Here is a 27,463-nt window from a genome sequence, read left to right on the forward strand (position 1 = left end):
CTGCATTATATTTATCCCTGGCATTTTATGTTGCATGATGCTACTGTAAATTGCATTATGAAAAAAAGTTCTCACTTGTTGATATATAGAAATTACAACTGATTTTCATATATTGACTTTGTATCCAGTCTCTGCTAAACTCTAATGACTTATCTGTAAGTTCTTTTGGATTTTTTACATACACATTCCTGTTGCCTGCGAATACTTTTTTTTTCCCCTTTCTAATCTTTATACCTTTTTGCTATTTTTTTTTTTTTTTTTTACCTTACTGCACTGTTGAAGCCCTCCAATATAATATTAAGGCTTAAGGTCAAGAATTCAGAATGTTGTTTTTCTCTAGTAATGCTCTGCTTATTCAGAGGTAAGGAATTCACAAATAGTCTGTTTTAACTGGGGTTAGATATTAGCCCAGTGAGTTTGTCTAAGAAGAGCCAGGGTAGGAGAATTGTTATTGGACTGGCTAGTGGTTAAGGTAAGGGCTTCCTGGGTGACTTTTTGATAAAAGAATCCACCTGCAATGCAGGTGACAAGGGCAAATACTGGGTAGAGAGGAAAAGGAACGAGGAGAGGATCTGAAATGTCCTAGAGGGCAGTGGAAAGAGGAACTCTACTAGCTTTGCCTTTACAGGGAGCATGAGAGGCTGCCACTGGGGGTGGGGCATAGAGGTGAGGGCAGAGGGAGAGGGACAGGCTTCCAAGGAAAAGCAGCCACAACGAGAGGACAGCAGTGGAGGCAGAACCTCAGGGAGGACACGGAGAGTCCTCTGCAGACACCAAGGGTGTTACGGAGAGGTCCCAGTCTTGCTCCCCACAAGGAGCATCAGGTGAAGGCATTGCTAGCCCTAGGACCGGGAGCAGGGCATAACACGGCCACGATCCCTTTAAACCTCAGAACATTTGCCCACACAGCTTCCAAGACCTAGGGTGGCTCCTCCATCTTTTGGTTATTCCAAGATCTAATCAGGCAGATGGTTACATTGGCTCAGGCGTCTTCCTCCTCTGGGATCCAGCATCCCTCTCCCTAGCGTCCCACCTATCTACCTCCATCGTTAGTGTAAAGCTTTCCGCCCTCCACTCGCTAGATCGTGAACCTGGAGGGCGAAGGTGCGATAGAAACCATGTCTTTCGCTTCCCTCCTCCAGCCCCTGCACCGAGCTCCCATCCAACCAAGGTCTGCCGTCAGCGCCTCTCCAATGCCCAGAACGTACTTTCTCTGCTCTGACCTTAGGAAGTCCTCAGATTCTGAGATACCAGAGGGCACCACTGGAGCCCACCCACCGGCTCTCCGTAGTCACATGAGGTGCTGGAACGAGGAATCCCGCCTCCTGGAAGCGAAAAAGTCAATGAGGCCTAAGAATGCGCCATTTGATTGGTTGGTGGTGATGTCATAGGTACCGTTTGGGGCGGGCCAGAGGCCGAAGCCGGAGTTCTCCTCGGGTTCCAAGCAGGAGCCGCGCCCCTTGGAGCGATCGGGGCCTCAGCCCTAAACCCCTCCTCTGTCCAAGGACGCCGACGCCGTCTAACCGTGGCGTTGCAGTCCACTGTCGGTGCAGCTTTGCAGGCTGGGCAGTAGAACACCTGGATTGTCTCTCCCAGCTATTCTGAAACTAGCGGAGCCTCCTCCCCCAGACAATGAGTCTGCCGTGAGGGCGGAGCCACCCATTGTCCCAATAGAAACAGTGACTTTCTGATTGGAACGCTCCGTGTTCACGCCCCACGCCCCCCGCTCGTCTTCGGTGACGTCTATTCCCGGGCGTCTGCCCATTGGATACATGGGTCTTATTTGAGCTGGGAGTAGAACAGCCCGGGCAAAACTGAGCTTTTCCGTTAGTTCCTTCAAGGGGTTAAGGGACGCAATCGTAGAGGGCAAGGGAGGGGATCTGAGGAATCCGAGCCTCAGTCCTGCGGCAACGCCGGGTTGCACGTGGCATTCCAGAGCTGTGGAGACCCGCTACCTAAGAGAGGGGTGTAATTTCCAGTGGAAGAGCAGCCGACCGAAAAAGCGGAGAAGTTTAGCCTCTGTTTCGGCTTCGGGAGGGTCACCTCTAGTCCCTGCTCTGTTGGGGCGCTCCAAACAAGCAGATGGTCGCGACATGTTTCATGAGTTAAAACTCGCCGATTGAACGGTTAAGGCTGTTCAGGCTCCTGGCACCCCAAGCCACTCCGACCCCATGATGGTATCCCCACCCAGGAGTTGAGAGAAAACCCTGCACATCGTAGGCACCAAAATTTCAGACCAAAATCCCGGACAGGGTTCGGAACCAGTGGTCAGGAAGGCGGTGCATAAGAGATTCGCAAGCAGAAGGCAGAAGACAGAGCTGAGACAGCGCCCTAGAGGGAGGGAGGCGGGTGAGGGCGGTGGTCACGGAGAGGAGGGTGGAACCAGGGGCGGTGAATCTCCCTGCCCGGTTCAGCACCGTGGGCAGCACTTGCCTTCTGCCCTCAATAAAGATGGCGGTCATGACTTCTATGTCGGCAGCTGACATGCGTGATGGCCTGTACCATAGGATTTTGAGCTCCGGGGCGGAGATGGAATGAACCATCTCAGCGGCCGGGAGCCATGTTGGAGCGGCGGGAGGCGGCAGCAGCGTCAGGGATGCTGTGGTGGGGGCGGCAAAAGCCGGGGCCGCTCGCCAAAGGGGCTCTGGCCGCGAAGTAGATGGTGCCCAGAGGGTGGCGGCGGCGTGGAGCGACAGGCCTAGAGGCAGGGGACTGGGGTGGCGGCAGGGGTCCGGGTGGGGGTCCGAGCAGCGAGGCGGGCCCAAGGCCTGGACCCGGGCGGAGGACAGTGGAGGCAGTGTGGGGAAGTGGGGGGTGATGGCGAGGCGGCAACCGTGGTGGGGTCTCAGGGGGCCGACGACCCCGCTCCTCCTGCTCCTTTCCCTCCTCTCTTTGTTCCCTCTTAGCCGGGAGGAGCTGGGGGGCGGTGGGGGCCACGGCTGGGATCCGGAGGTAGCTCCTGCTGCGGGACCAGGGGCGCGGATCGGCAACGGAGCCTTAGCTCTTTGTCCCGAGCCGCCCGGGGTCCGAGAGGATGGAGAGCCTGGCCTGGGAGTCAGGGAACCTGTCTTCGTGGGGCTCCGAGGGGGAAGGCAAAGCGCCCAAAGCGGTCGAGGGCCCCCGGAGCAGCCGGGGCTGGGAGCGGAGTATGGGGTCAAGACATTTGGCAGCCGCGGGCGGGAGACCGGACAAGGACCAGGGTCTCTGTTATGCTGGCGCCCAGAGGTCTCCTCTTGCAGGCGGACAGGGCCTTTGCAAAGAGATAGTCTGTCACCAGAGGGTTTGTCCCCAGGGGTCCCAGGCCCGGAGAACAACCCTCCCTTCCCTTCGGACCTTCTGATTCGGCCCCGTGGTTCTCAGCCGGTGTCCTCTCAGAGGCATACTGGGAGAGGCTCCTCCCCGAAAGTGGGAACCACGCGCTGCTGCGGGGAACTGTCGGGACCAGGGCGCAGGGGTCAGAGCGAGAGAACTGCGACGTCCCGAGCGAGGAGGACAGGCCCCCGGTCGGACCGCCCTCCCGGGGCCGTGGGATCTGGCCCCGGACTGGATTCAGCACCTCGCACAGCGAGGACAGCTCCCGCGTCTGGTTCAGCACCGCGCGAGTCTCGGACAGCTCCCGAGCCGAAGCCCGAGCGCATGCGCTCCCGAGGTCTCTTCCGCCGCCGCTTCCTCCCGCAGCGCCCCGGGCCGCGCCCCCCTGGGGCCCCGGCCGGGCCTGGAGCCTGGAGAATACCCCTAGAGGGCCGGGCCCGCCCCCGTCGCGCTGCGAACCGCCACCCACAGTTTCCGCAGTATAACTACCAGGCACTAGTGCCGGAGAATGAAGCGGCAGGTACCGCGGTGCTACGCGTAGTGGCGCAGGACCCGGACACCGGAGAGGCTGGGCGCCTAGTCTACTCGCTGGCTGCGCTCATGAACAGCCGCTCACTGGAGCTCTTCAGCATCGATCCGCAGAGCGGCCTTATCCGCACAGAGGCCGCTCTAGACCGCGAGAGCATGGATCGTCACTACCTGCGCGTGACGGCGCAGGATCACGGCTCGCCGCGCCTCTCTGCCACCACCATGGTGGCCGTTACAGTGGCCGACCGCAATGACCACGCGCCGGTATTTGAGCAGGCGCAATACCGGGAGACGCTTCGCGAGAACGTGGAAGAGGGCTACCCCATCCTGCAGCTACGTGCCACAGATGGTGACGCGCCCCCCAACGCCAACCTGCGTTACCGCTTTGTGGGGCCGCCAGCTGCCCGCGCCGCCGCCGCCGCTGCCTTCGAAATTGATCCGCGCTCGGGCCTCATCAGCACCAGCGGTCGCGTGGACCGCGAGCACATGGAAAGTTACGAGCTGGTGGTGGAGGCCAGCGACCAGGGCCAAGAGCCCGGGCCGCGCTCTGCCACAGTGCGTGTGCACATAACCGTGCTGGACGAGAATGACAACGCGCCCCAGTTTAGCGAGAAACGCTACGTGGCGCAGGTGCGCGAGGATGTGCGCCCCCATACGGTGGTGCTTCGCGTCACAGCCACAGACCGGGATAAGGATGCCAATGGACTAGTGCACTACAACATCATCAGTGGTAACAGCCGCGGCCACTTTGCCATTGACAGCCTCACAGGCGAGATCCAGGTGGTGGCCCCTCTGGATTTTGAAGCAGAGCGAGAGTATGCCTTGCGCATCCGGGCTCAGGATGCAGGTCGTCCCCCGCTGTCCAACAACACTGGCCTGGCCAGCATCCAGGTGGTGGACATCAATGACCATACTCCTATCTTTGTCAGCACGCCCTTCCAGGTCTCTGTCCTGGAAAATGCACCCCTGGGCCACTCAGTCATCCACATTCAGGCAGTGGATGCAGACCATGGAGAGAATGCCAGACTGGAGTATTCCCTAACTGGTGTGGCACCGGATACACCCTTTGTGATAAACAGTGCCACTGGCTGGGTCTCTGTGAGCGGACCCTTGGACCGTGAGTCTGTGGAACATTACTTCTTTGGTGTGGAGGCCCGAGACCATGGCTCACCCCCACTCTCAGCCTCAGCCAGCGTCACAGTGACTGTGCTGGATGTTAATGACAATCGGCCTGAGTTCACCATGAAGGAGTACCACCTCCGACTGAATGAGGATGCGACCGTGGGCACCAGTGTGGTCAGTGTGACTGCTGTAGACCGTGATGCCAACAGTGCCATCAGCTATCAGATCACAGGAGGTAACACTCGGAATCGCTTTGCTATCAGCACCCAGGGGGGTGTAGGTCTGGTGACGCTGGCCCTGCCCCTGGACTACAAGCAGGAACGGTACTTCAAGCTGGTGCTAACTGCATCTGACCGTGCCCTTCATGATCACTGCTATGTGCACATCAACATCACAGATGCCAACACTCACCGGCCTGTCTTTCAAAGTGCCCACTACTCAGTGAGTGTGAATGAGGATCGGCCAGTGGGTAGCACTGTGGTGGTCATCAGTGCCTCTGACGATGATGTGGGTGAGAATGCTCGCATCACTTATCTCCTGGAGGACAACCTACCCCAGTTCCGCATTGACGCAGACTCAGGGGCCATTACCCTGCAGGCCCCCCTGGACTATGAAGACCAGGTGACTTACACACTGGCTATTACAGCTCGGGACAACGGCATCCCACAGAAAGCAGATACTACTTATGTGGAGGTGATGGTCAATGATGTGAATGATAATGCTCCGCAGTTTGTGGCCTCCCACTACACAGGGCTGGTCTCTGAGGATGCCCCGCCTTTCACCAGTGTCCTACAGATCTCAGCCACTGACCGAGATGCTCATGCCAATGGCCGGGTCCAGTATACTTTCCAGAATGGGGAAGATGGGGATGGAGATTTTACCATTGAACCCACCTCTGGCATTGTCCGCACTGTGAGGCGGCTGGATCGAGAGGCGGTGCCGGTGTATGAACTGACTGCCTACGCAGTGGACCGAGGTGTGCCCCCACTCCGGACTCCAGTCAGCATCCAGGTGACAGTGCAGGATGTCAATGACAATGCACCGGTCTTCCCAGCCGAGGAGTTTGAGGTGCGAGTGAAGGAGAACAGCATTGTGGGCTCAGTGGTGGCCCAGATCACGGCAGTGGATCCAGATGAAGGCCCCAATGCTCATATAATGTACCAGATTGTGGAGGGGAACATCCCCGAGCTGTTCCAAATGGATATCTTCTCGGGAGAGTTGACGGCACTCATTGACCTGGACTACGAAGCTCGCCAGGAATACGTAATTGTTGTGCAGGCCACATCAGCCCCTCTGGTCAGTCGGGCCACTGTGCACGTCCGCTTGGTTGACCAGAATGACAACAGCCCCGTGCTCAACAACTTCCAGATCCTCTTCAACAACTATGTATCCAATCGCTCGGACACCTTCCCCTCAGGCATCATTGGGCGCATCCCAGCTTACGATCCAGATGTCTCTGACCACCTCTTCTATTCCTTTGAGCGGGGCAATGAGCTGCAGCTGCTGGTGGTCAACCAAACCAGCGGGGAGCTCCGACTCAGTCGCAAGCTAGACAACAACCGCCCACTGGTGGCCTCCATGTTGGTGACTGTCACAGGTAAGGGGCGGGGCTTAATCAAATGAGCCAGTAACCTTAGCCTGTCAGGTCCTCAGGGCCCCCCAACAAGGCACTTCAAACCAAAGAGGGGTTTCCAGGCTTTCCAAGAATCCCTTGAACGCTGGGTACCTGCACCCCACAGGATCTGCCATAGACCTCCCAGGTTAGGGTCATATAGTCTCTGCTTAGGGTCTTGGACAGTCTCCACAGAACCCCAAAGATTCTAGGGCATTAGCAGACCTCATAAAGACTCTTAAAGAACTGTCTACTTTATTTAAATAATTATTTTATTTTTAAAATTTTGTTTTGGCTGTGCTGGCTTTTTTCTAGTTGTGGCAAGCAAGGGCTACTCTCTAGCTGCAGCCTGCAGGCTTCTCATTGCAATCATTTCTCTTGTTGCAGAGCGTGGGCTCTGGGGCACTTGGACTTCAGTAGTTGAAGCACATGGGCTCAGTAGTTGTGCTTCCGGGCTCTAGAGCACAGCTCAATAAGTAGTGGCACATGCACTTAGGTGCTCTGTGGCATGTGGGCTCTTCCTGGATCAGGAATCAAATCCCAATTGTCTCCTGCATAGGCAGGAGGATTCTTTACCACTGAGCCACCAGGGGAGCCCAAGAACCATCTGTTTGTTAATCTAGGGATTGCTCCCCTCCTTCTGAAAGGCTGGAGTAATGCTCTGGATGTCCCAGGAAAAGCCAGCATCATACCCCTGTTCAGATGAAGGGTTACTTTGGGTCCATACTGACCTTCAGCCTGTGGAGAAGAGGGAGGCCAATCATTTTGCGGTCGGGAACTGCATCTTCCTTTGGCAGCTTCAGACAGAGAGCAGACCCATATTAGCCTGGCTGCTATCGATGAGGCTGACTAAGGCCCTGCCCTTTGGGAGAAAGTCTGGAGATCCACTTGTCTCTTCTGCAGCCGTGGACCGAGGCGAGGCTTTCACAAACTGTTCCCTCAAAGGAGAGCTCAGGTGGGAAAAGCTCTTGCAGGCCTAAATACTGGAGGCTGCAGGGGTTGAGACAGACTTTACCGGTGCTTATTTTCCAATTCTGGAGCATAGGACTCCTGGCACTGCCAAAGAAGGCACGTCTTCATTCATTCCTCAATTCCCTGAAGAACAAACCCTGTCGTCCACCCAGTGTGTGGAGACAAGGCATATAAGCACCTCATCCTCATTTCCGAGAGTGGCCACTGAAATCGCAGGACCCAGATCTGGGGTGATGGGCAGCTTGCTGATCCAAGAATGCTGTGGAGGAGGTCAGGGTCCAAGATTCTCTTAGAGAGGAGCTTGCTGACCCAGGGTTCTGGGAGATGCGGTTGAGTGGTCACAGGGCTAGGGACCCTTCTAGTGAACTGGGAAAGCAGTTGGCTAACCAGAGATAGGGAATAGGTTATCCTTCACCTGGAGGATATTCTTGGAGGGGATGTTTTGCTAGTTCTGCAGTGCTGGGGGATGGGAGGAAAGAAAGTCGGTCATCAGTGGCCTTGGCTCCTCTTTCTATCCTGATTGGCCTGCTGATCATGATAACCTGAGGAAGGGTGGGTTACTGATCACTTAGGGACCATCTTGTGTGCTGTTGGAAGAATGACCTGCTGACCCATGGGCACTACTGGGGGGCAGAGAGTGGGTGGGTTGATCCTTGGCTCAGGCCCTTCCCCATGCTGGAGGGAGGGGACAGAAAGCAGTACATTGCTGACACTTTGGTGCTGAGAGAGTTGGTGACCACAAGCCCAGACCCTCTTGTGTCCTGGCAGGGTCAGCCCACTAACACAGAGGTGCTGGGGGACTGGGCCAGTAACACTCCTCTGTCCCTGGGAAGGGCAGCCGCTGACCCTAGACTGACCTCTTCCCCCACTTCCGCCGGCAGATGGGCTGCACAGTGTGACGGCCCAGTGCGTGCTGCGCGTGGTCATCATAACCGAGGAGCTGCTGGCCAACAGCCTGACCGTGCGCCTGGAGAACATGTGGCAGGAACGCTTCCTGTCGCCGCTACTGGGCCACTTCCTGGAAGGCGTGGCTGCGGTACTTGCCACCCCCGCCGAGGACGTCTTCATCTTCAACATCCAGAACGACACGGACGTGGGGGGCACCGTGCTCAACGTGAGCTTCTCGGCGTTGGCACCCCGCGGGGCAGGAGCCGGCTCTGCGGGCCCCTGGTTCAGCTCCGAGGAGCTGCAGGAGCAGCTGTACGTGCGCCGCGCAGCGCTGGCCGCCCGCTCGCTGCTGGACGTGCTGCCCTTCGACGACAACGTGTGCCTGCGCGAGCCCTGCGAGAACTACATGAAGTGCGTGTCGGTGCTGCGCTTTGACTCCTCTGCGCCCTTCCTGGCCTCCGCCTCCACGCTCTTTAGACCCATCCAGCCCATTGCAGGCCTGCGCTGCCGCTGCCCTCCCGGTTTCACGGGAGACTTCTGTGAGACGGAGCTCGACCTCTGCTACTCCAACCCCTGCCGCAACGGCGGCGCCTGCTCACGGCGCGAGGGTGGCTACACTTGCGTTTGCCGGCCACGCTTCACGGGTGAGCGGGGCGCGGGGCTGGCTGAACATCAGGCAGAGTCAGGGGCGGAACTACAGTGCAAGTGAGCATTGGGCATCACTCTTGAGCCACCCGGGGTCGAGTTGGGCGCGGTTAGTCCAGAAGCGGTAGGACCTGGCGGAGAGGGAGACTAAAGCTTCGAAGAAATAGAGGTCTTGGCTGGGCCAACCCCTTGGTGGCTCAGATGGTAAACAATTTGCCTGCAGTGCAGGAGACCTGGGTGGGGAAGATCCCCTGGAGAAGGGAATGGCTACCCACTCCAGTATTCTTGCCTGGGAAATTCCATGGACAGAGGAGCCTGGCAGGCTGCGGTAGCAGAGTCAGACACCACTGAGCAACTAATGGTTTAACTGGGCAGAGGAGGGGGGGGCGAGGCCCTGGGCAGGGGCGTGGCCGGAAGGGAGAGAGGGCGGGGTCAGGTATCATAGGGGCGTGCCCACAGCCTGTGATACTTTTCCATTTCTTGGCTCTCTCGTGGAGATCGTGGCCTTCGGAGGGGCGGGGCCCGCTGGAGCTAGGGGCGGGGTGCGGTCTGACCCCGCCTCTACCGCCGACTTAACCCCTAGGCGAAGACTGCGAGCTGGACACGGAGGCCGGACGCTGCGTCCCGGGTGTCTGCCGCAACGGGGGCACCTGCGCCAATGGGCCTGACGGCGGCTTCCGCTGCCAGTGCCCGGCGGGCGGTGCCTTCGAGGGTCCGCGCTGCGAAGTGGCGGCGCGCTCCTTCCCACCCAGCTCTTTCGTCATGTTCCGTGGCCTTCGACAACGCTTCCACCTCACACTGTCCCTCTCGTAGGTGCTCGCCCGCATCTGCGCGCCCTCACGGGGTCCCCACCACCTCCAAGACCCAGGTTCCTGACTGCCCCCAACCTGGCGTCCCATGGGACACCGCCCCTTCCCCTCCCTCTCTCATCACTTCCTCCCTCACCTAGCCTGGGTGGGCTCCCTCAGACCTTCTTGTCACAGGACTGGTGGGTGTGAGGAGGGAGTCTTGCTTGTGACTGGCCCTCCCCGACCCCAGGTTCGCCACGGTGCAGCCCAGTGGGCTGCTCTTCTACAACGGACGCCTGAATGAGAAGCACGACTTCCTGGCCCTGGAGCTCGTGGCTGGGCAAGTGAGGCTCACATATTCCACCGGTGGGTGCCCCCTACGGATCAGTGTAGGGGTGAGAGGGGGCATGTGTGGGTGAGTTGGCTGGGGGTTGTGAGCCCCCCAGGCCCACCTGAACACGTCCCTCCACCCATGCCCAGCAGACCACTTTCTCTCTCCATGAAGTGTGTGTTTCTCCCACATGTCCAGAGGCACTCTGGTCTGGCCAGTGTGGCCACCAGCAGGGGGAAGTTATCTGATGCATCCAGGGTCACCTTGGGAGTAGCTGTGCTTGCATGACTGGGTAGGGGGAGGGGAGGCCTCGAAGCGCCAGACCAGCCTCCATACACATCCACCCTGCAGGTGAGTCCAACACAGTGGTCAGCCCCACGGTTCCAGGGGGCCTCAGTGACGGGCAGTGGCACACAGTGCATCTGAGATACTACAACAAGGTGGGCACCGCCCTCGGCCTGGGAGTATGGGGAAGGAGCTGGGATACCAGGTTCTGGGATAACAGGTGACCCCTGGGGGTCCTGTTGAGTGACGTGCCAGGTCTCTAGCCCCGGACAGATGCCCTGGGGGGTGCTCAGGGCCCCTCCAAGGACAAGGTGGCTGTGCTGAGCGTGGATGACTGCGATGTGGCTGTGGCTCTGCAGTTTGGGGCTGAGATTGGCAACTACTCGTGTGCAGCTGCCGGCACGCAAACAAGCTCCAAGAAGTGAGCTCCCCAGCCCCTGAGCCCCAAACCCCCTGCCTGCCAGAGTCCACCCCCACCCTTCCAATACTGCCTCCAAACTCCCCATCCTTCCCCAAACCACCAGATTTTCCTTTCCTCACTAGAACACTGAAACCCCACCTCACCTTAGCCCCCATCTCTGTGTTCTACCCTGGACTCCCCACTTGTACACGCTCCCCTAGGCACCCACTCCTCCAAATTCTCTGCTCTCTTGGTCTCTCTAATGCCCCACAGCCCCATCTGACCCCCATCACCTGCCCCCAGCCACCCTTCTGCCTCGCTTTTTCATCCTCATCCTCAACCCCAGCCTCTTCTACCTTTCCCCAGACCATCTGCCCATCAGAAACTCTCCTTTGCACCCCCACAACTGAAGTCAGGCCCCAGTTCCTCCTCAGCCTGATCTTACCCTCCCCATTTGATCACCTTACCCTCTGAGTCCTACCCCCTCCATTTCCTATCCCACCCCAACCCAGTAGCAAACCTACCCTGGCCCCAGTCCCACCAATGACCTGGACCCCTGACCCCCAGGTCCCTGGACCTGACAGGCCCTCTGCTCCTGGGGGGTGTCCCCAACCTTCCCGAGAACTTCCCCGTGTCCCACAAGGACTTCGTTGGCTGCATGCGGGACCTGCATATCGATGGCCGCCGGGTGGACATGGCGTCCTTTGTCGCAAACAATGGCACCGTGGCAGGTAGGCCATGTCCCCATCATAGGGAAAGGGTGGAGGGCTTTATGGATGGACTCGAACTCTGACCTCCTCTTTGTCTCCTTTTCTGGCAAGCACTCTGCTGCAGTCTGGCCTTTAGGACCTGAATCCTACCAATTGCACCCCCTGCAAGAACAGGGGGCTGAGATCTTGGGCACTTTCAGCCCCCCTGGGCCCTGTGTTTAGCCCAGCGCTCATGCCCTCTCTTGTGTTCGCATGTCCTGTCTCTACTTTCCTCTCCCAGGCTGCCAGGCCAAGCTGCACTTTTGTGACTCTGGCCCCTGCAAGAACAACGGCATCTGCTCAGAGCGCTGGGGTGGCTTCAGCTGTGACTGCCCAGTGGGCTTCGGAGGCAAAGACTGTCGGCTCAGTGAGTGGGCAGCCCGGGGCAGGAAGGGCCTGTGGAGTATAGCTTCTGTTCTCGAGGTGAGGCCTGTGACTCTGCTCCTTTTATCCCACCAGCTATGGCCCATCCCCACCATTTCCGTGGCAATGGAACACTGAGCTGGGACTTTGGAAACGACGTGGCTGTGTCTGTGCCATGGTACCTGGGGCTGGCGTTTCGGACGCGGGCGAAGCAGGGGGTCCTGATGCAAGTCCAGGCTGGGCCACATAGCACACTCCTCTGTCAGGTGTGTCTGTCCTCCTGAGCCCTTCCCTAGACCCTTGGCTCTCAATCTTTGAGGCCACCAGCACCATTCCTGTGGTTTTAGGCCTGGTCCCCGGTGGCTCAGATGATAAAACATCTGCCTGCAATGCAGGAGACCTGCATTGGATCCCTGGGTTGGGAAGATCCCCTGGAGAAGGAAATCGCAACCCACTCTAGTATTCTTGCCTGGAGAACCCCATGGAGAGAGGAGCCTGGCGGGCTACAGTCCATGGGGTTGCCAACATTAGGACCTGACTGAGAGAATAAGCGCGTGGACACACACACACACAGAGCACACTTCTCTGCTAGGAGCACTGATCATACTTGACCCTGCTCTCGACCTTGGCTCTTGACCCTCTTCCCCACTATCATATCCTCTGCAGGTGCAGCATCCCAGCCGACCTCTCCCCTGCCACCTGCACTAATCCATGACCTCTGCCCCTTAACGTCACTCTCAGAAGCATAGAGTGCCCTGGCACAGGGCCCTCCGTGCCAAATATAGCCTGTCCCTCTTGTGCTGACCTCTGCTCTTTGTGACCTCTGAAGCCCCAGACCCCACCTCCTGACACTCCCGGCCCCAGCCGAGTGTGGGGCTCTGACCCCAGGGCTGTGCCTCTCTGCCCACAGCTGGATCGGGGGTTGCTGTCTGTAACAGTGACCAGGGCCTCAGGCCGGGCTGCCCACCTCCTCCTGGACCAGGTGATAGTCAATGACGGCCGGTGGCATGATCTGCGGCTGGAGTTGCAGGAGGAGCCAGGTGGCCGGCGGGGCCACCATGTCCTCATGGTCTCATTGGACTTCAGCCTCTTCCAGGTCTGACTGCTAACCCTGGGGTGGTCCATTCTTAGCCTTTCGACCAGACCCACTTCATCAGACCCCGCTCAGTCCAACTCCTCTTCTTCCATCCACTGCACATAGTCTGATGTTGTCCCCTGAATCCCCCTCCTCAGGTCCTTGCTTTAAGCCCACCCCGCTCCACCCTCCTCAGGTCAGGGAGGCTATGCAGATTTCTAGCCTGGTCTTGGGGTACCTCTGTAGCCAGCACTTTGCCAAACGTCTTCTGGTCTCCCAATCGTCCCAGCTCAAAATCATGGAATTTCAGGGTCTCTTCAGGGTCCAGGAGAGAGGGGCCTGTCCAGAGCCCAGCTCTCGACCAAACCTTCCTGTCACTCATCCCCTGTGCTCCAGCAAGTCCTCTCTACTCCATCTCATGCGCAGACCAGCCCCCTGGTCCAGAGGACCAGGGCATGGTGATGCAGGGCTAGGATAAGGCCAAGGCTGACACTGGGATAGGGCAGGGGTTCATTGGTCCCCCTTCACCCCCAGTGCTGACTGTCCCCTTCCCCCAGGACACTTTGGCAGTGGGGAGTGAGCTGCAGGGCCTGAAGGTAAAGCGACTCCATGTTGGAGGCTTGCCCCACGGCGCTGAAGAGGAGGCTCCTCAGGGTCTGGTTGGCTGTATCCAGGTGAGGGTCAGCGTGCAAATATGAGGTGGGGCATTAGGGTGAATGGTCAGAGGTCAGGGGTACCTTGAGGCCTGAGATGCTGCATTCACCTGGAAGCTGGCATAGGGGTGGTGGTGACCAGAGCCAGCAGAGACAGGTCAAGCCTTTCTGTGCTGTTGGAGGTGAGAGTCCAACTTAGATTATCAAGGGTCATTAGAGGTCTGTGTCAGGGAGAGCATAATCAGGGGTCTCATGGTGGCACTAAATGGGAATATTGGGTCAGGGCTTAGGGTACCCACTCCAGCATTCTTGCGTGGAGAATTCCATGGACAGAGGGGCCTGGCACGCTACAGTCCATGGAGTCACAAAGAGTCGGACACAACTGAGCGACTAAGCACACGGGGGTCTGTAGGGAGATTGCATGTCAGGGGTCATCAGACCATGTGGGTGGCTCTGCTGGACTCGGGGCTGAGGTGCTGTGACATGGGTCTCACCCTTGGTGGCTCTGCCTGTAGGGAGTATGGCTTGGCTCCACGCCTTCGGGGTCCCCAGCCCTGCTTCCCCCAAGCCACCGAGTGAACGTGGAACCCGGCTGTGTCGTGACCAACGCCTGTGCCTCTGGACCCTGCCCGCCCCGTGCTGACTGCCGAGACCTCTGGCAAACATTTTCCTGTACTTGCTGGCCAGGTGGGGCCTGGATGGGGGGTACCTGCTGGCTCAGTGGGGCCTGGGTGGGGACAGGGTGATCTGGGGCTCATGGTGAGGACTGGGGGACCTGGAGAGGAGGCAGGGGCTGAGAAGGACAGGAGCCTGCTTCCTCCCATGCTCTGTGGCCAGTGTCCTCAGCTTCCTGACCCAACCCTCAGGTTACTATGGCCCAGGCTGTGTGGACGCCTGCCTCTTGAACCCCTGTCAGAACCAGGGGTCATGCCGGCATCTCCCGGGGGCCCCCCATGGCTATACCTGCGACTGCATAGGTGGCTATTTTGGGCACCACTGTGAACACAGGTAAGGGGCTGGGGGCTGAGGTGATGGAAGGAGCTGGAGAGGGTTAGGGAGGGTCACTGAGATGTTGCGGAGGCATCTCACCTGGTTCTCCACCCCAGGATGGACCAGCAGTGCCCGCGGGGCTGGTGGGGGAGCCCAACGTGTGGCCCTTGCAACTGCGACGTTCACAAGGGCTTTGACCCCAACTGCAACAAGACAAATGGGCAGTGTCATTGCAAGGTGCGCCTGGCCCCTGACCTTTTAACTCTGCTGTAGACATTCTGTGATTGTTATCCAGCTTGCAAACCTCTGCCACCTGACTCAGCCCCTGACCCCTTACCCCTGCCCTGTGACCTAGCTGCCACCTCTTATCCTTGACATCTTATCCCTCCCTTACATTTCCCTTGAGGCCCGTCTTCCTTCTGGCCTGTGAGCACTGTTCTCCCAACCCTTTGCCCTTGATTCCACCCACTCCCCAAGCCCTGATCTGAAATCCTCACCTTAAGCCCTGACCCCTGACCTCCGGCCCCTGACCCGTTCTCAAACAGGAGTTCCACTACCGACCGCGGGGCAGTGACTCATGCCTGCCATGCGACTGCTACCCAGTGGGCTCTACTTCACGGTCCTGCGCCCCCCACAGCGGGCAGTGCCCCTGTCGCCCAGGAGCCCTTGGCCGCCAGTGCAACAGCTGCGACAGTCCTTTTGCAGAGGTGACAGCCAGCGGCTGCCGGGGTGAGCAAGCTCCACGTGCAGCAGGCTGGCTCTGGCATGTTGCCACCAAGTCCCATGGCATGCTTGGCTCTCTGGGTAGGGGCTCTGGGTGACTTCTTGTGCCACCTGGGGGCTCCCGCATTGGTCCCAGGTATTTTGGTGGGCCGTCACAGAATCTTAAGGGCCAGCTCCCCTGAGGCCAGCAGCAGAGTGGTAGGCTGTGGGCTTGGGGTAGGTGAGGGGTCAGCGGATGAGGCTGTCCCTGGCCCCAGCCCCTGGCTGCCTGCCTCACTGTCTTCTTCATCCCTAGTGCTCTATGACGCCTGCCCCAAGTCCCTGAGATCCGGTGTGTGGTGGCCGCAGACCAAATTTGGCGTCTTAGCCTCAGTGCCCTGTCCTCGGGGGGCCCTAGGTGAGTACGTGGGGGACAGGCACATTGCTGAGGGTGGTGATCGGCCTGTCCTCTGACCACCTCTTTTCCTGAGTTGGCTGGCCTTGTTCCTGCCAAGAGGTGGGAGTGGGGTGGGGGGTGACATTGGTCCCTCATTACCTCTTTGGGGCTCTGGCTCCTTCCCCCCGACCCTCACTGAGCCTCCATCTGTTTCTCTTGGCTTCTGGGCAGGATTGCGGGGTGCAGGTAAGGGGTACGTGTTTGCTCAGGTGCGCTGCCCCCTCCCACTGCCAGAGCTTTTGCAGACCCCTCCTGCTGCCTGAAGTCCCTGCAGACCCCTGCCCACTGCCTGAGGTCTCTAAAAGCTCCTTCCAACTGCTCAAAGTCCCTGGAGGCCCTTCCCCCAACACATACACTTCCTAAGGTCCTTGTAGACTCCTGCTCAGTTCCCCAGCTTCCTGCAGGCCTCTTTCTACTGCCCGAGGTCTTGAAAGACCTCTGCCCTCCATTGGAGGACCCCACAGACCCCTCCCCGCTGCTTGAGGTTCCCGCCATGGCTGGACCAAAGCTGTCTGCGTGTGCATGCTCTCATGTGTTTTCCTGTGCCTGCGCACGTGTCTATGTCTGTCTTTTGGTAAGGGGTCTCTGTGTTTAAGACAGTGTCCCTCTTGCTGGTGGGTGACAAGCTCTCTTAAGGGCCAGGTCAATATCATTCAACTCTCATTCCAGTCTCACAGATTAAGGAGAGATGGCAGCAAAGTCATTGGGGCAGTTGAAGTTTGTGTGTGAATTTTGATCCCCACCCTATTTTGGTCACAAAATTCTACTAGTAAACCTGGTCCGTGTGTGTGTGTGTGTGTGTGTGTGTGTGTGTGTGTGTATGTGTGTGTGTGAAAGGGAGAGACAGAGGGAGCATTGTGTGTCTGTGTGTTTGTCCTGGGTCACACAGCATCTACTTGTGTGTAGGTGTGGGCCTTGGCTTGTGTGTTTGGGTGCGCACGCACACACACACACACACACACACACACACACACAGGGTTTCCCTGGTAGTTCAGCTGGTAAAGAATCCTCCTGCAATGCAAGAGACCCGGTTTGACTTCTGGGTCGGGAAGATCCCCTGGAGAAAGGATAAGCGACCCACTCCAGTATTCTTGGGCTTCCCTGGTGGTTCAGTTGGTAAAGAATCCACCTGCAGTGTGAGAGACCTGGGTTCAATCCCTGGGTGGGGAAGATCTTCTGGAGGAGGGCATGGCAGCCAGCTCCAGTATTCTGGCCTGGAAAAATCCCCAAGGACAGAGGAGCCCAGTGGCCTGCAGTCCATGGGGTCGCAAAGAGTCAGACACAATTGAGCGACTAAGCGCAACACAGCACATACACACAGTCCCGCCCTTGTGTCCGTTATGTCATGGCTGTTCGAAATGGTCCCCAGACCTCTAGGAATTGACTGATAAGCGCCTGGGGCCTATCTGGGCTGGGGATTGGGTCTTCTCCATCCAGGGGTGCAGCCCGGATGCCTACTCCCTGGTCCCTGTGTCAGAGCTTCCCCTGGGGTAGAGGAGAATGCTGTGGTTGCCTCCTCAGTGCAGGGGTCCAGGCCCCAGGACTGATCGAGGGTCACCTGCCTTCAGGTGCGGCCGTGCGGCTGTGCGACGAGGACCGGGGTTGGCTGGAGCCTGACCTCTTCAACTGTACCTCCCCAGCCTTCCGAGAACTCAATCTGCTGGTAAGACTGCCTGCACCTTGCCCTGCACACAAGACTGGCCCCAGCAGTGGCCCTGGCCCGTCTCCCCAGGCCCGTGGCAGGCCCCACACATCACGCCCCAGCCCTTGACATCCTGGGCTTTTCTGTGTAGCCCTTTAATCTGGCCAAACCCTTCTTCCCGTGAGGCTTTTGAGAAAGGCCCAAGGGACCACAGAGTGATCCCCTCTTCTTTATCCGGCAGCTGGATGGCCTGGAGCTGAATAAGACGGTCCTAGACACAGTGGAGGCCAAGAAGCTGGCTCAGAGGCTGCGGGAGGTGACCGGCCACACTGACCACTACTTCAGCCAGGACGTCCGAGTCACTGCTCGCCTGCTGGCCCACCTGCTGGCCTTTGAGAGCCACCAGCAGGGCTTCGGGCTGACAGCCACACAGGACGCCCACTTCAATGAGGTGGGGCTGCACCCAGGTCTCCTGATCTCTCCTGGCCCTGGACCCCCGCCCCTCTGCTCAGGCCCCTCCTGATCCCTGGGAAGTGAAGGTCACGGGCTCTTTCTCCCGCCTTGTCCACTCCAGACCTACCTGCCCTGCCTACTGGGGTCCCCCTGAACACCTCGCCAGACCCCTCAGGCACACCCTCACGTGTCCTCACCTGGCTGGGCCCGCTTTCACCTTCCTCCTCCCAGAATCTGCTGTGGGCCGGCTCTGCACTGCTCGCTCCAGAGACCGGGGACTTGTGGGCCGCGCTGGGGCAGCGGGCCCCTGGGGGCTCCCCGGGCAGCGCCGGGCTGGTGCAGCGCCTGGAAGAGTACGCAGCCACGCTCGCGAGGAACATGGAACTCACGTACCTGAACCCCGTGGGGCTGGTGACACCCAACATCAGTATGTGGAGGGTGGGCTGGGACAGGGGGCTGTGAACTCAGACCCGGAGGTCCGAGGGGCGGGGGCTATATGGATGGCAACATTAGTGGCTGGAGACTGTACTTGGCAGGGACACCGGCTCTGCGCTGGTAGCCGAGAGGCCATATGGGTGGTGGGACTTGGGTCCAGGGTGGGGGGAGGTCGGAAGGGGAGATCCCTCAGCACAGGGCAGAGATCCTTGCTGGGTCTCACCCCTATTCCTCCGGGGCAGTGCTCAGCATCGACCGCATGGAGCACCCCAGTCCCACCCGGGGCACCCGTCGCTACCCTCGTTACCACAGCAACCTTTTCCGGGGCCAGGATGCCTGGGACCCTCATACGCATGTGCTGCTGCCTTCCCAGGCCCCACGGCCATCCCCTGCTGAAGGTGAGAAGTCACCTCTAGGCCAGGTCCCATTTCCCTGCCCCACCTCCATCCAAAGCTGGACCCTGCGTGGCCCTCCTGTCTGACCCTTGCCCAGACCCTCCCCCTCACCGCAAATGACCTCTCACAGGCTTGGATACTCGGGATTCAGCCCCCGGGGGCTGAGTTCTTCAATGGTGCCTGCTCCCTGCACTCCCTGGTTCTGGACCCTCAGAGAAGAGATTCCCATGCTTGATTCTGGCTCCTGGTCAGAGCTGGGTCTATGGGTGCTTGGGGGTCAGAGGTCACTGACAGCGGCTCCTCCCTCTCCTCCGGCAGTTCTGTCTGGCAGCGGCAGCAGCATGGAAAATGCCACCACCTCGAGCGTGGCGCCCCCACCAGCCCCTCCAGAGCCCGAGCCTGAGCCTGGGATCTCCATTGTCATCCTCCTGGTTTACCGCACCCTTGGGGGGCTGCTCCCTGCCCAGTTCCAGGCCGAGCGCCGGGGCGCCAGGTACGAGTAGAGTTACCCCCAGGCCTCTCACCCCTGGGCTGCCCGCACACTCCAACCCAGCCTAGCCCCCCCATTTATGGTGGACAAACAAGCAGGTTCACCATCATCCAGAGATGCACCTGGCCCCGCTCCTGCTCTGCGAGTCTCATCCTTGCCGGGCTCCACTGTGTCAATGTGTTTGGGGGACTAGATAGACACACAGCCATGGCTGGGCCAGTCACATAAAGGATACAGGAGCCAGCCAGGCAGGCAGACTGGCTGATGAAGATGGGCTGACCAAAGGGGGCCAACCGGGGTCGTGCAGGGAGACACAAAGTCTACAGCTGCTTAAGCTGCAGGCTCCAGTGTGCGCAGTGTGCGCAGCAGGGTCCAGAGCCCCTCAGCTGTAATTCTGCAGAACCAGGCCATGGACTCCTGGTGTTGAAGCTGCTCAGTGGAGGCTGAAAGGGTTCTCAGAAACAACACCCAGCCCAGGGCACCCCAAGCTCTGGGCAAGGGAAGACAGGGAGGTGGGCAGCAGAGCTTGGGAAAGCTGGCAGCGTCCAAGCCCAGGTGGGGTGTCTCCTCAGGGTTCCCCAGAACCCAGTTATGAACTCCCCGGTGGTCAGCGTGGCTGTGTTCCATGGACGCAACTTCCTAAGGGGTGTCCTGGAGTCCCCTATCAGCCTGGAGTTCCGCCTGCTACAGACAGCGAATCGCAGCAAGGCCATCTGCGTGCAGTGGGACCCGCCTGGCCCGTGAGGACCTCCACTCTGGAAACCCTTGGTCCCCCTGGTAGCCCCTGGGAGGCCCGGCCTGCCCCTGGGGCCCCTACCCACGCCCCTGTGCTCCCAGACCCATGAGGAATGCGACTCCCCAACTCCAGGCGCCCGCAGCCCCTCCCAGTGCCTCTCACACACCCCTGCCTGGCGACGGGGCTCTCCCCCGAGGGGCTGGTCAGTCTGACTGCGCTGTGGCCACAGGGCGGACCAGCACGGCTTGTGGACCGCACGGGACTGTGAGCTGGTGCACAGGAACGGGTCCCATGCACGGTGTCGCTGCAGCCGGACGGGCACCTTCGGGGTCCTCATGGATGCCTCCCCCCGTGAGGTGGGGCTGGGTTCGGGGAGTTGAGGGAGTGGGAGGGTCAAAGGGCAGGGGTGCCTGACAGCCCCTGCGACCCTGCGTGCCCCTGCAGCGGCTGGAGGGCGACCTGGAGCTGCTGGCGGTGTTCACCCATGTGGTCATGGCGGTGTCCGTGGCCACGCTGCTGCTGACTGCGGCCGTCCTGCTGAGTCTGCGCAGCCTCAAGTCCAACATGCGGGGGATCCATGCCAACGTGGCTGCCGCCCTGGGGGTGGCTGAGCTCCTGTTCCTGCTGGGGATCCACAGGACCCAAAACCAGGTGCAGGGGCCGGGGCGGGGGACCCATGTCCTGCTGACCTCATGGGGCCCAGGAAGGCGGAGGGGGCCAGAATGCAGGGTCAGAGGTCAGGGGTGCTCAGTCACTTTGGGGCGGGATGCTGGCGTAAGGTGCGGTGGTTGGGGGGTCAGCGGTGGGGCGAGGCGGGAGAGGTCCTGATGCCCCCCAACCCCCACCAGCTGCTGTGCACCGCAGTCGCCATCCTCCTGCACTACTTCTTCCTGGGCACCTTCGCGTGGCTCCTTGTGCAGGGGCTGCACCTCTACCGCATGCAGGTGGAGCCCCGCAACGTGGACCGCGGCGCCATGCGCTTCTATCACACCCTGGGCTGGGGTGTGCCTGCCGTGCTGCTGGGTGAGGGCCCTGCTCCCTGGCCTGTCCAGACCTGTGACCCCAGACCTCCATCCATCACGTGGGCTGACCCCTGCCCCTGATTGTGACCCCAGCCTCAGCCCCCCGTGCCACTTGTTCAGGGAGGAGCCTGCCCTGCCCCCACCCCAGCTTCTCCCCGGGTACGTGAAAGGATTGGTCGGCAGCTCTGGAACACACCCCCTCCATCCTGTCCCCTCTCCCCCTAAGGCCTGGCCGTTGGCCTGGATCCTGAGGGCTATGGGAACCCTGACTTCTGCTGGATCTCGATCCACGAGCCCCTCATCTGGAGCTTTGCCGGCCCTGTCATCCTCGTGCTCGTGGTGAGTACCCTCCGCTCAGTGCCTCCTTGTGCTCCCCTCGGTGGGACGGGGTGGGAGGTGGCCCTGCAGCGGGTGTGGTGGTATCGGCCGAGGGGTGCCAGGTGGCAGTCTGCAGGCTTCCTGGGCTCGGCCTCCTCTTCTGTTCCTGCCCGGCTGGCATGGAGATGGGAGATGTGGGCTCACAGACTCGGCTGCTCTCCCTACCTGTCTCTATCTTTCTGTCCCTCTCTGCTTCCCTTTGATGGACTTCCCTTTGTTGGACTTTGCCAACAAAGATCCGTCTAGTCAAAGCTATGGTTTTTCCAGTAGTCAAGTATGGAAGTGAGAGCTGGACTATAAAGAAAGCTGAGCCCCGAAGAATTGATGCTTTTGAACTGTGATGTTGGAGAAGACTCTTGAGAGTCCCTTGGACTGCAAGGAAATCCAACCAGTCCATCTTAAAGGAAATCAGTCCTGAATATTCTTTGGAAGGACTGATGCTGAAGCTGAAACTCCAATACTTTGGCCACCTGATGTGAAGAGCTGACTCATTTGAAAAGACCCTGATGTTGGGAAAGATTGAAGGTGGGAGGAGAAGGGGACGACAGAGGATGAGATGGTTGGATGGCATCACTGACTCAATGGACATGAGTTTGAGTAAACTCTGGGAGTTGGTGATGGACAGGGAGGCCTGGCGTGCTGCAATCAATGGGGTCACAAAGAGTCGGACAGGACTGAGCAACTGAACTGAACTGCTTCCCTATCTCTGACTTTTTCTATGATTCTAAGCTCCTCTGTTTCTCCTTGGTTTTGATCTAGGTATTGTGTGTGTGTGTGTCTGTGTCTGTTTCTCATGGGCTCTGCCTCTCTCTCTGTGAGTCTTAGTGTGTCTTCTGTCCCTGTCTCTGTCTGTCTCTCACTCTCTCTGTCTCTCTCTGCCCTGCCCCTGATCCAAATGTCTGGCTGTGGGTCCAGATGAATGGGACTATGTTTCTCCTCGCGGCCCGCACGTCCTGCTCCACTGGGCAGAGGGAGGCCAAGAAGACCTCTGTGCTGTGAGTTAGCTGGCTGGGGGCATGGGGGATTCTCAGAACGACAGTCCTCTCCTGGGTGGGGTTGGGGGGCTTCCTGGAGCCCCCAGATTCTGGGTAGGGGGATGAAGTCACCCTTCATCCGCTAGCCTGCGATCCCTCTCCAGTACCCTTGCCTTACCCTGGCCCCACACGTCTGTCTCCACCTGCTGTCTCTCCAGTCTCCCAAGGCCTGGATGGCTCACTTTGCCCTTTGCCTTGCGTGTTTCCATGTGCCTTCCATGCTTTCTCTCATGCCCCACCTCCCAATTCCAGTCGGCTTTCCCCATGTCCCCTCGTGGCTCCCTGAGTACTCCTGGTTCCGTCTGTGACCTCCAGACTCCCCTAGTGTCCTCCTGAGACCCCCCACGTTTCTGTGTGAGTTCCTTTCCCTCCACGCCCCCTGCGTGTCCTCCCACGTCTCCCATGTGAGCCCTGCGTGACCCTCACGTGTCCTGTGTCCTTTCACGTTCCCACGGCAGGACCCTTCGCAGCTCCTTTCTGCTCCTTCTACTGATCAGCGCCTCCTGGCTCTTTGGCCTCCTGGCGGTCAACCACAGCATCCTGGCCTTCCACTACCTCCATGCTGGACTCTGTGGGCTCCAGGTAACCCTGGCACCCCCTCCCTGACTGTGGACCAGATGGGGCTTCAGTGGGGTGGGGCCCGGGGCCTTAACCCCAGGCCTGGAGCTGATGCCCACCCGGTGACTGACAGCTGACTGCTGCTGAACCTGGACTGACCTTCATCAGTGCTGAGGCTCCTGGCCGCTTGTTGGTCCACAATGACCTTCACTGACTCCAGTCACTTATGACTTCTCCTACTTCTGTTGACTTTCCCTGACTCCCTTACTGGGTCCCCCCGGGGGCTCCCCACTGCCTCACTCTCATCTGCAATGACTGATCCCACTAGCTGGCCCTCAGTGACTTCCACTGGCCCTAGCTGACCCCCTCACGGCCCTGCTCTGGCCTCTCATGGACCCTCACTGTCCCCTCTCTGATCCTCGCTGACCCGCAGGGCCTGGTGGTATTGCTGCTCTTCTGTGTCCTGAACGCAGACGCGCGGGCTGCCTGGACACCAGCCTGTCTGGGCAGGAAGGCAGCGCCCGAGGAGGCCAGGCCGGCGCCTGGGACGGTGAGGGGCCCTCTGGGCGGAGGAGTCAGGGTGGGGGCCCCGGGAGGCCAGCGTTGGAGGCTTCTCCAGAGCTGGCTCACGCTCCTGTCCCCCCACCGCCCCAGGGGCCCGGCGCCTACAACAACACGGCCCTCTTCGAGGAGAGCGGCCTCATCCGCATCACCCTTGGCGCCTCCACCGTCTCCTCGGTGAGCAGCGCCCGGTCTGGCCGGACCCAGGACCAAGACAGCCAGCGGGGCCGCAGCTGCCTCAGGTGAGGGCAGGGGCCGCCTCGTGAGGGGCAGGTGGCCCGCGGCTGGCTCCCCCCCCCGCCCCCGTCTTGGCCATCTCGGCCTCTGCTCTGCGGCCTCTGCCCCCGTGTCTTCTGCCACATACCCAGGGGCACCTTCCGAGCCACCCCGTGTGTGGCTGGCTGGGTACTCACAGGCGCCCCACCTCCACAGCACCCCGTCACATCCCTCTCTGATGGGGGCTCCTGCATTTCCAGGGACAACGTCCTGGTTCGACACGGCTCGGTGGCTGACCACACTGACCACAGCCTCCAGGCTCACGCTGGCCCCACTGACCTGGACGTGGCCATGTTCCATCGAGATGCTGGTGGAGGTGGGGGCCCGGGCCAGGGAGGAGGGATGCAGAGGGTCTCTCCCCCGTTCCCCTTTCTTCTGCCCCCAGGTGGGAGCAGCAGCTGCCAGGGCTGGGGCAACCTCCCCCAAGGTCACAGCTCCAGGAAGCACCTACCCACCCAGCCCTGGGTCTCCTGGCCACGTCCCAGTCCTCCTGTTCCTGACTCCTACTCCAAGCTTGCCCCACGTTCCCAGAGTCTCCCTCAAGACCCCCACGTCCCTCACCTCCCCCGGCTACTGCCGTATGTTCCTCCTGACCTTCCCCACTCCAGGCGCAGACTCTGACTCTGACAGTGACCTGTCCTTGGAGGAGGAGAGAAGTCTGTCCATCCCATCCTCGGAAAGTGAGGACAATGGCCGGACACGGGGCCGTTTCCAGCGTCCACTCCGCCGGGCAGCCCAGAGCGAGAGGCTCCTTACCCACCCCAAAGGTGATAGGACCCCTCTAACCCCATGGGTGGCCAAGAGGTACCCCATATTCCACTTGGGTGTGACCCAGGAGCCCCGCTGGCCCCTGAAGATTCCTGAGACTGACTTTGGGGTCATCGTGGGGTGCTCCCACACCTCTCCCCATCCACCCTCCCAGCAGAGTTCTGCTGGCTAGAGACCCAGAAGGGGCCCAGGCAACAGATGAGCAAGGTCAGGGATGTTACAGGGTGACATGTCATCCCTCCTCTTCCCTGAGGGTTGGGGTTCAGCCTGGTCTTCCTGACCCCTTAGCCATTGGGTTCCCCCACCACCAGTATCTGCCTGCCTCCAGTCAAGAGTAGGGGGAGCTTACTAGTGCCTCAGTCCCTGGATGGTTCCATGCATCTCTGAGAGACACCCTCCCACTCCTACCGCTGCTGCATGAGAAAAGCCCAGATCTCAGGCGTCATTCAGGCTAGGGGGCCACTGAGTCTGGATCGCAGGGGTTGTCAAACCCTGCGGTGACTCTTGAAATCTACCCCGGCTCCGCAGACGTGGACGGCAACGACCTCCTGTCCTACTGGCCGGCGCTGGGGGAGTGCGAGGCTACTCCTTGCGCCCTGCAGACCTGGGGCTCCGAAAGGCGCCTGGGGCTGGACACCAGCAAGGACGCGGCCAACAACAACCAGCCGGACCTGGCCCTGACCAGTGGTGATGAAACCTCCTTGGGTGGGGCCCAGCGCCAGAGAAAAGGTTTGGAGCCCTTGGGGTTTTCTTGGGGGTCTAGTGGTTAAGGCTTCACTTCCAATGCAGGGAGTGTGCGGGTTTGATCCCTGGTTGGGGAAGCCAAGATCCTACATGCCCCGGCTGAAAAACCAAAACATAGAACAGAAGACTGACTTAAGCCTGTGCTCCAGGGACCCTGGGAAGTGGCCAAGCCCTGAGCCAGAGGATTTCATCTTCTTAATCCAAACAGCCTCACAGAGACCCTGAGGGCTTGTCTCCCTCGTGTGGGGGGTTCTGCTCCTCTACGCTGCTTCAGGGTCCCACGGGACAGCCCCATTCCGGCCTGAGACTTGCTTGCCCCACAGAGACCCCAGGGGCCACTCTTGCCTTAACTCAAGGGATTCTTCCCTGTCCCGCTAGAAGGTTTCTCCCCCGCTGGTTGTGCTTTCCAGGGGCCCCAAGGGGTTGTTCCTGTCCCAGCTCAAAGGGGTCTCTGCCTCCATTCCTGTGTCACCCTGGGGGCTGCTCCTGCCCCAACCCTGGGGATCTCTGTCCCTTTGACCCTGACTTGGGTGCTACATCATTGCCAGGACCTGGGGGCTGCTCCTCCTCTGATCTTGGGGGGTGGTTTGCCCCTACCCCCACAGCATGGGGACCACCCCTGTCCTGAGACCAGGGATTACTGCCAGCTCACTCTTAACCCTGTCCTGCAGCCTCTCTGGGACTCCCAGGAGCGGCCTCTGTATCCTCTCCCCAAAGGGTTTCTGCCCCCAAGTCCATGTCCCAGGGATCCCAGAGGCTGCTGCGTCCCTAGCCCCGGGGGAGTTCCTGGCCCCCAGACACATGCTGTCCCCCGTGTGTTCCTCCCGCAGGCATCCTGAAGAACCGGTTGCAGTACCCGCTGGTGCCACAGACCCGGGGCGCCCCTGAATTGTCCTGGTGCCGTGCCGCCACCTTGGGCCACCGTGCCGTGCCGGCTGCCTCTTACGGTCGCATCTGTGCTGGCGGGGGCACTGGCAGCCTGTCGCAGCCCGCCAGCCGCTACTCTTCCCGAGAACAGCTGGATTTGCTCCTGCGGCGGCAGCTGAGCCGAGAGCGGCTGGAGGAGGCCCCCTCCCCAGTCCTGCGTCCCTTGAGCCGGCCGGGTTCCCAGGAACGCCTAGACACCGTGCCAGGCCGCCCGGAGCCCAGGGATCGGGGAAGCACCCTACCGCGGCGGCAGCCACCCAGGGACTACCCTGGTGCCATGGCGGGCCGCTTTGGGTCGCGGGATGCGCTGGACCGAGGGGCGCCCTGCGAGTGGCTGAGCACGTTGCCCCCACCCCGTGGTGCCCGGGACCTTGACCCACAGCCCCCGCCTCTGCCCCTGTCTCCCCAGCGGCAACTCTCAAGGGACCCCCTCTTGCCATCCCGGCCCCTGGACTCTCTGTCCAAGCGATCGAACTCAGGGGAGCGGCTGGACCATGCACCTAGCCGGCACCCCTCACGAGAAGGCCTCGGGCCAGCCCCGCAGCTGCTCAGAGTTCGGGAAGACCCCCCCAGTGGCCCGGGCCACGGCCCCTCCACAGAGCAGCTGGACATCCTCTCCTCCATCCTTGCCTCCTTCAACTCCTCAGCTCTCTCGTCCTCCCTGCCGTCCTCAAGCACGCCCTCGGGCCCTCACACCACTGCCACACCTTCTGCCATGGCCTCTGCGCTTGGACCCTCCACCCCGCGCTCCGCCACCTCCCACAGCATCTCGGAGCTGTCGCCAGACTCAGAGTAAGAGGCGTCCAGCCACCTGCTCACACCCCCGTCAGTTTAGGGCAAGCTCCCATGCACCCTGCCCTAAATTCTGCCACCAGACGGGGTGGGGTTTGGCAGAGAGCGTGGGCTGCCCTGGGCTTGGCACAGCCAGGAAGCCACGGGCTGAGGGCAGAAGTCTGGCAGCGAGTGGGGTGATAAGCAGGAACTGGGTGGTTGTGTGACCTCGGCCTGCACCTCCTGGATTCAGGAGGAGAGTGAGGTGCCTTCCAAAGAGCTTGAACTCGCGGAAGGGGGAGGGCAGGAGGTAGCCTGGAATGTGGAAGGGGAAGGGAGGAGAGGAGGTGTCTCTGCTTGGGAGCTTTGCTTAGGGTGGAGTGTGGATAAGGAGAAGTCAG

General features: G+C 60.2%; 1 protein-coding gene across 2 annotated transcripts in view; it reads left to right on the plus strand.

The window, feature by feature from the left end:
- The first annotated feature begins 623 nt into the window (after positions 1–623).
- Positions 624–27,463, plus strand: part of CELSR3 (cadherin EGF LAG seven-pass G-type receptor 3) — a 29,525-nt gene continuing 2,685 nt past the window's right edge. Inside the window, exons 1-35 of one of the 2 annotated variants that reach the window (XM_070456117.1) lie at positions 624–6,559; positions 8,428–9,078; positions 9,663–9,888; positions 10,118–10,233; positions 10,550–10,638; positions 10,747–10,904; positions 11,451–11,614; positions 11,874–11,999; positions 12,092–12,261; positions 12,906–13,091; positions 13,628–13,744; positions 14,239–14,410; positions 14,590–14,731; positions 14,830–14,950; positions 15,259–15,442; positions 15,732–15,833; positions 16,044–16,058; positions 17,441–17,535; positions 17,756–17,965; positions 18,199–18,394; positions 18,645–18,800; positions 19,116–19,290; positions 19,860–20,027; positions 20,253–20,379; positions 20,468–20,674; positions 20,872–21,046; positions 21,272–21,384; positions 22,339–22,418; positions 22,916–23,039; positions 23,449–23,565; positions 23,670–23,818; positions 24,053–24,168; positions 24,461–24,619; positions 25,149–25,349; positions 26,195–27,083. In XM_070456117.1, the coding sequence (XP_070312218.1) occupies positions 2,818–6,559; positions 8,428–9,078; positions 9,663–9,888; positions 10,118–10,233; positions 10,550–10,638; positions 10,747–10,904; positions 11,451–11,614; positions 11,874–11,999; positions 12,092–12,261; positions 12,906–13,091; positions 13,628–13,744; positions 14,239–14,410; positions 14,590–14,731; positions 14,830–14,950; positions 15,259–15,442; positions 15,732–15,833; positions 16,044–16,058; positions 17,441–17,535; positions 17,756–17,965; positions 18,199–18,394; positions 18,645–18,800; positions 19,116–19,290; positions 19,860–20,027; positions 20,253–20,379; positions 20,468–20,674; positions 20,872–21,046; positions 21,272–21,384; positions 22,339–22,418; positions 22,916–23,039; positions 23,449–23,565; positions 23,670–23,818; positions 24,053–24,168; positions 24,461–24,619; positions 25,149–25,349; positions 26,195–27,083 (9,938 nt within the window). In that variant the 5' untranslated portion in view covers positions 624–2,817. The remainder of the gene's footprint in view (positions 6,560–8,427; positions 9,079–9,662; positions 9,889–10,117; positions 10,234–10,549; positions 10,639–10,746; positions 10,905–11,450; positions 11,615–11,873; positions 12,000–12,091; positions 12,262–12,905; positions 13,092–13,627; positions 13,745–14,238; positions 14,411–14,589; positions 14,732–14,829; positions 14,951–15,258; positions 15,443–15,731; positions 15,834–16,043; positions 16,059–17,440; positions 17,536–17,755; positions 17,966–18,198; positions 18,395–18,644; positions 18,801–19,115; positions 19,291–19,859; positions 20,028–20,252; positions 20,380–20,467; positions 20,675–20,871; positions 21,047–21,271; positions 21,385–22,338; positions 22,419–22,915; positions 23,040–23,448; positions 23,566–23,669; positions 23,819–24,052; positions 24,169–24,460; positions 24,620–25,148; positions 25,350–26,194; positions 27,084–27,463) is intronic. The other variant, XM_070456119.1, reaches the window with a different exon arrangement.

The sequence above is a fragment of the Odocoileus virginianus genome, chromosome 26, assembly GCF_023699985.2.
Source record: "Odocoileus virginianus isolate 20LAN1187 ecotype Illinois chromosome 26, Ovbor_1.2, whole genome shotgun sequence".
NCBI lineage: Eukaryota > Metazoa > Chordata > Mammalia > Artiodactyla > Cervidae > Odocoileus > Odocoileus virginianus.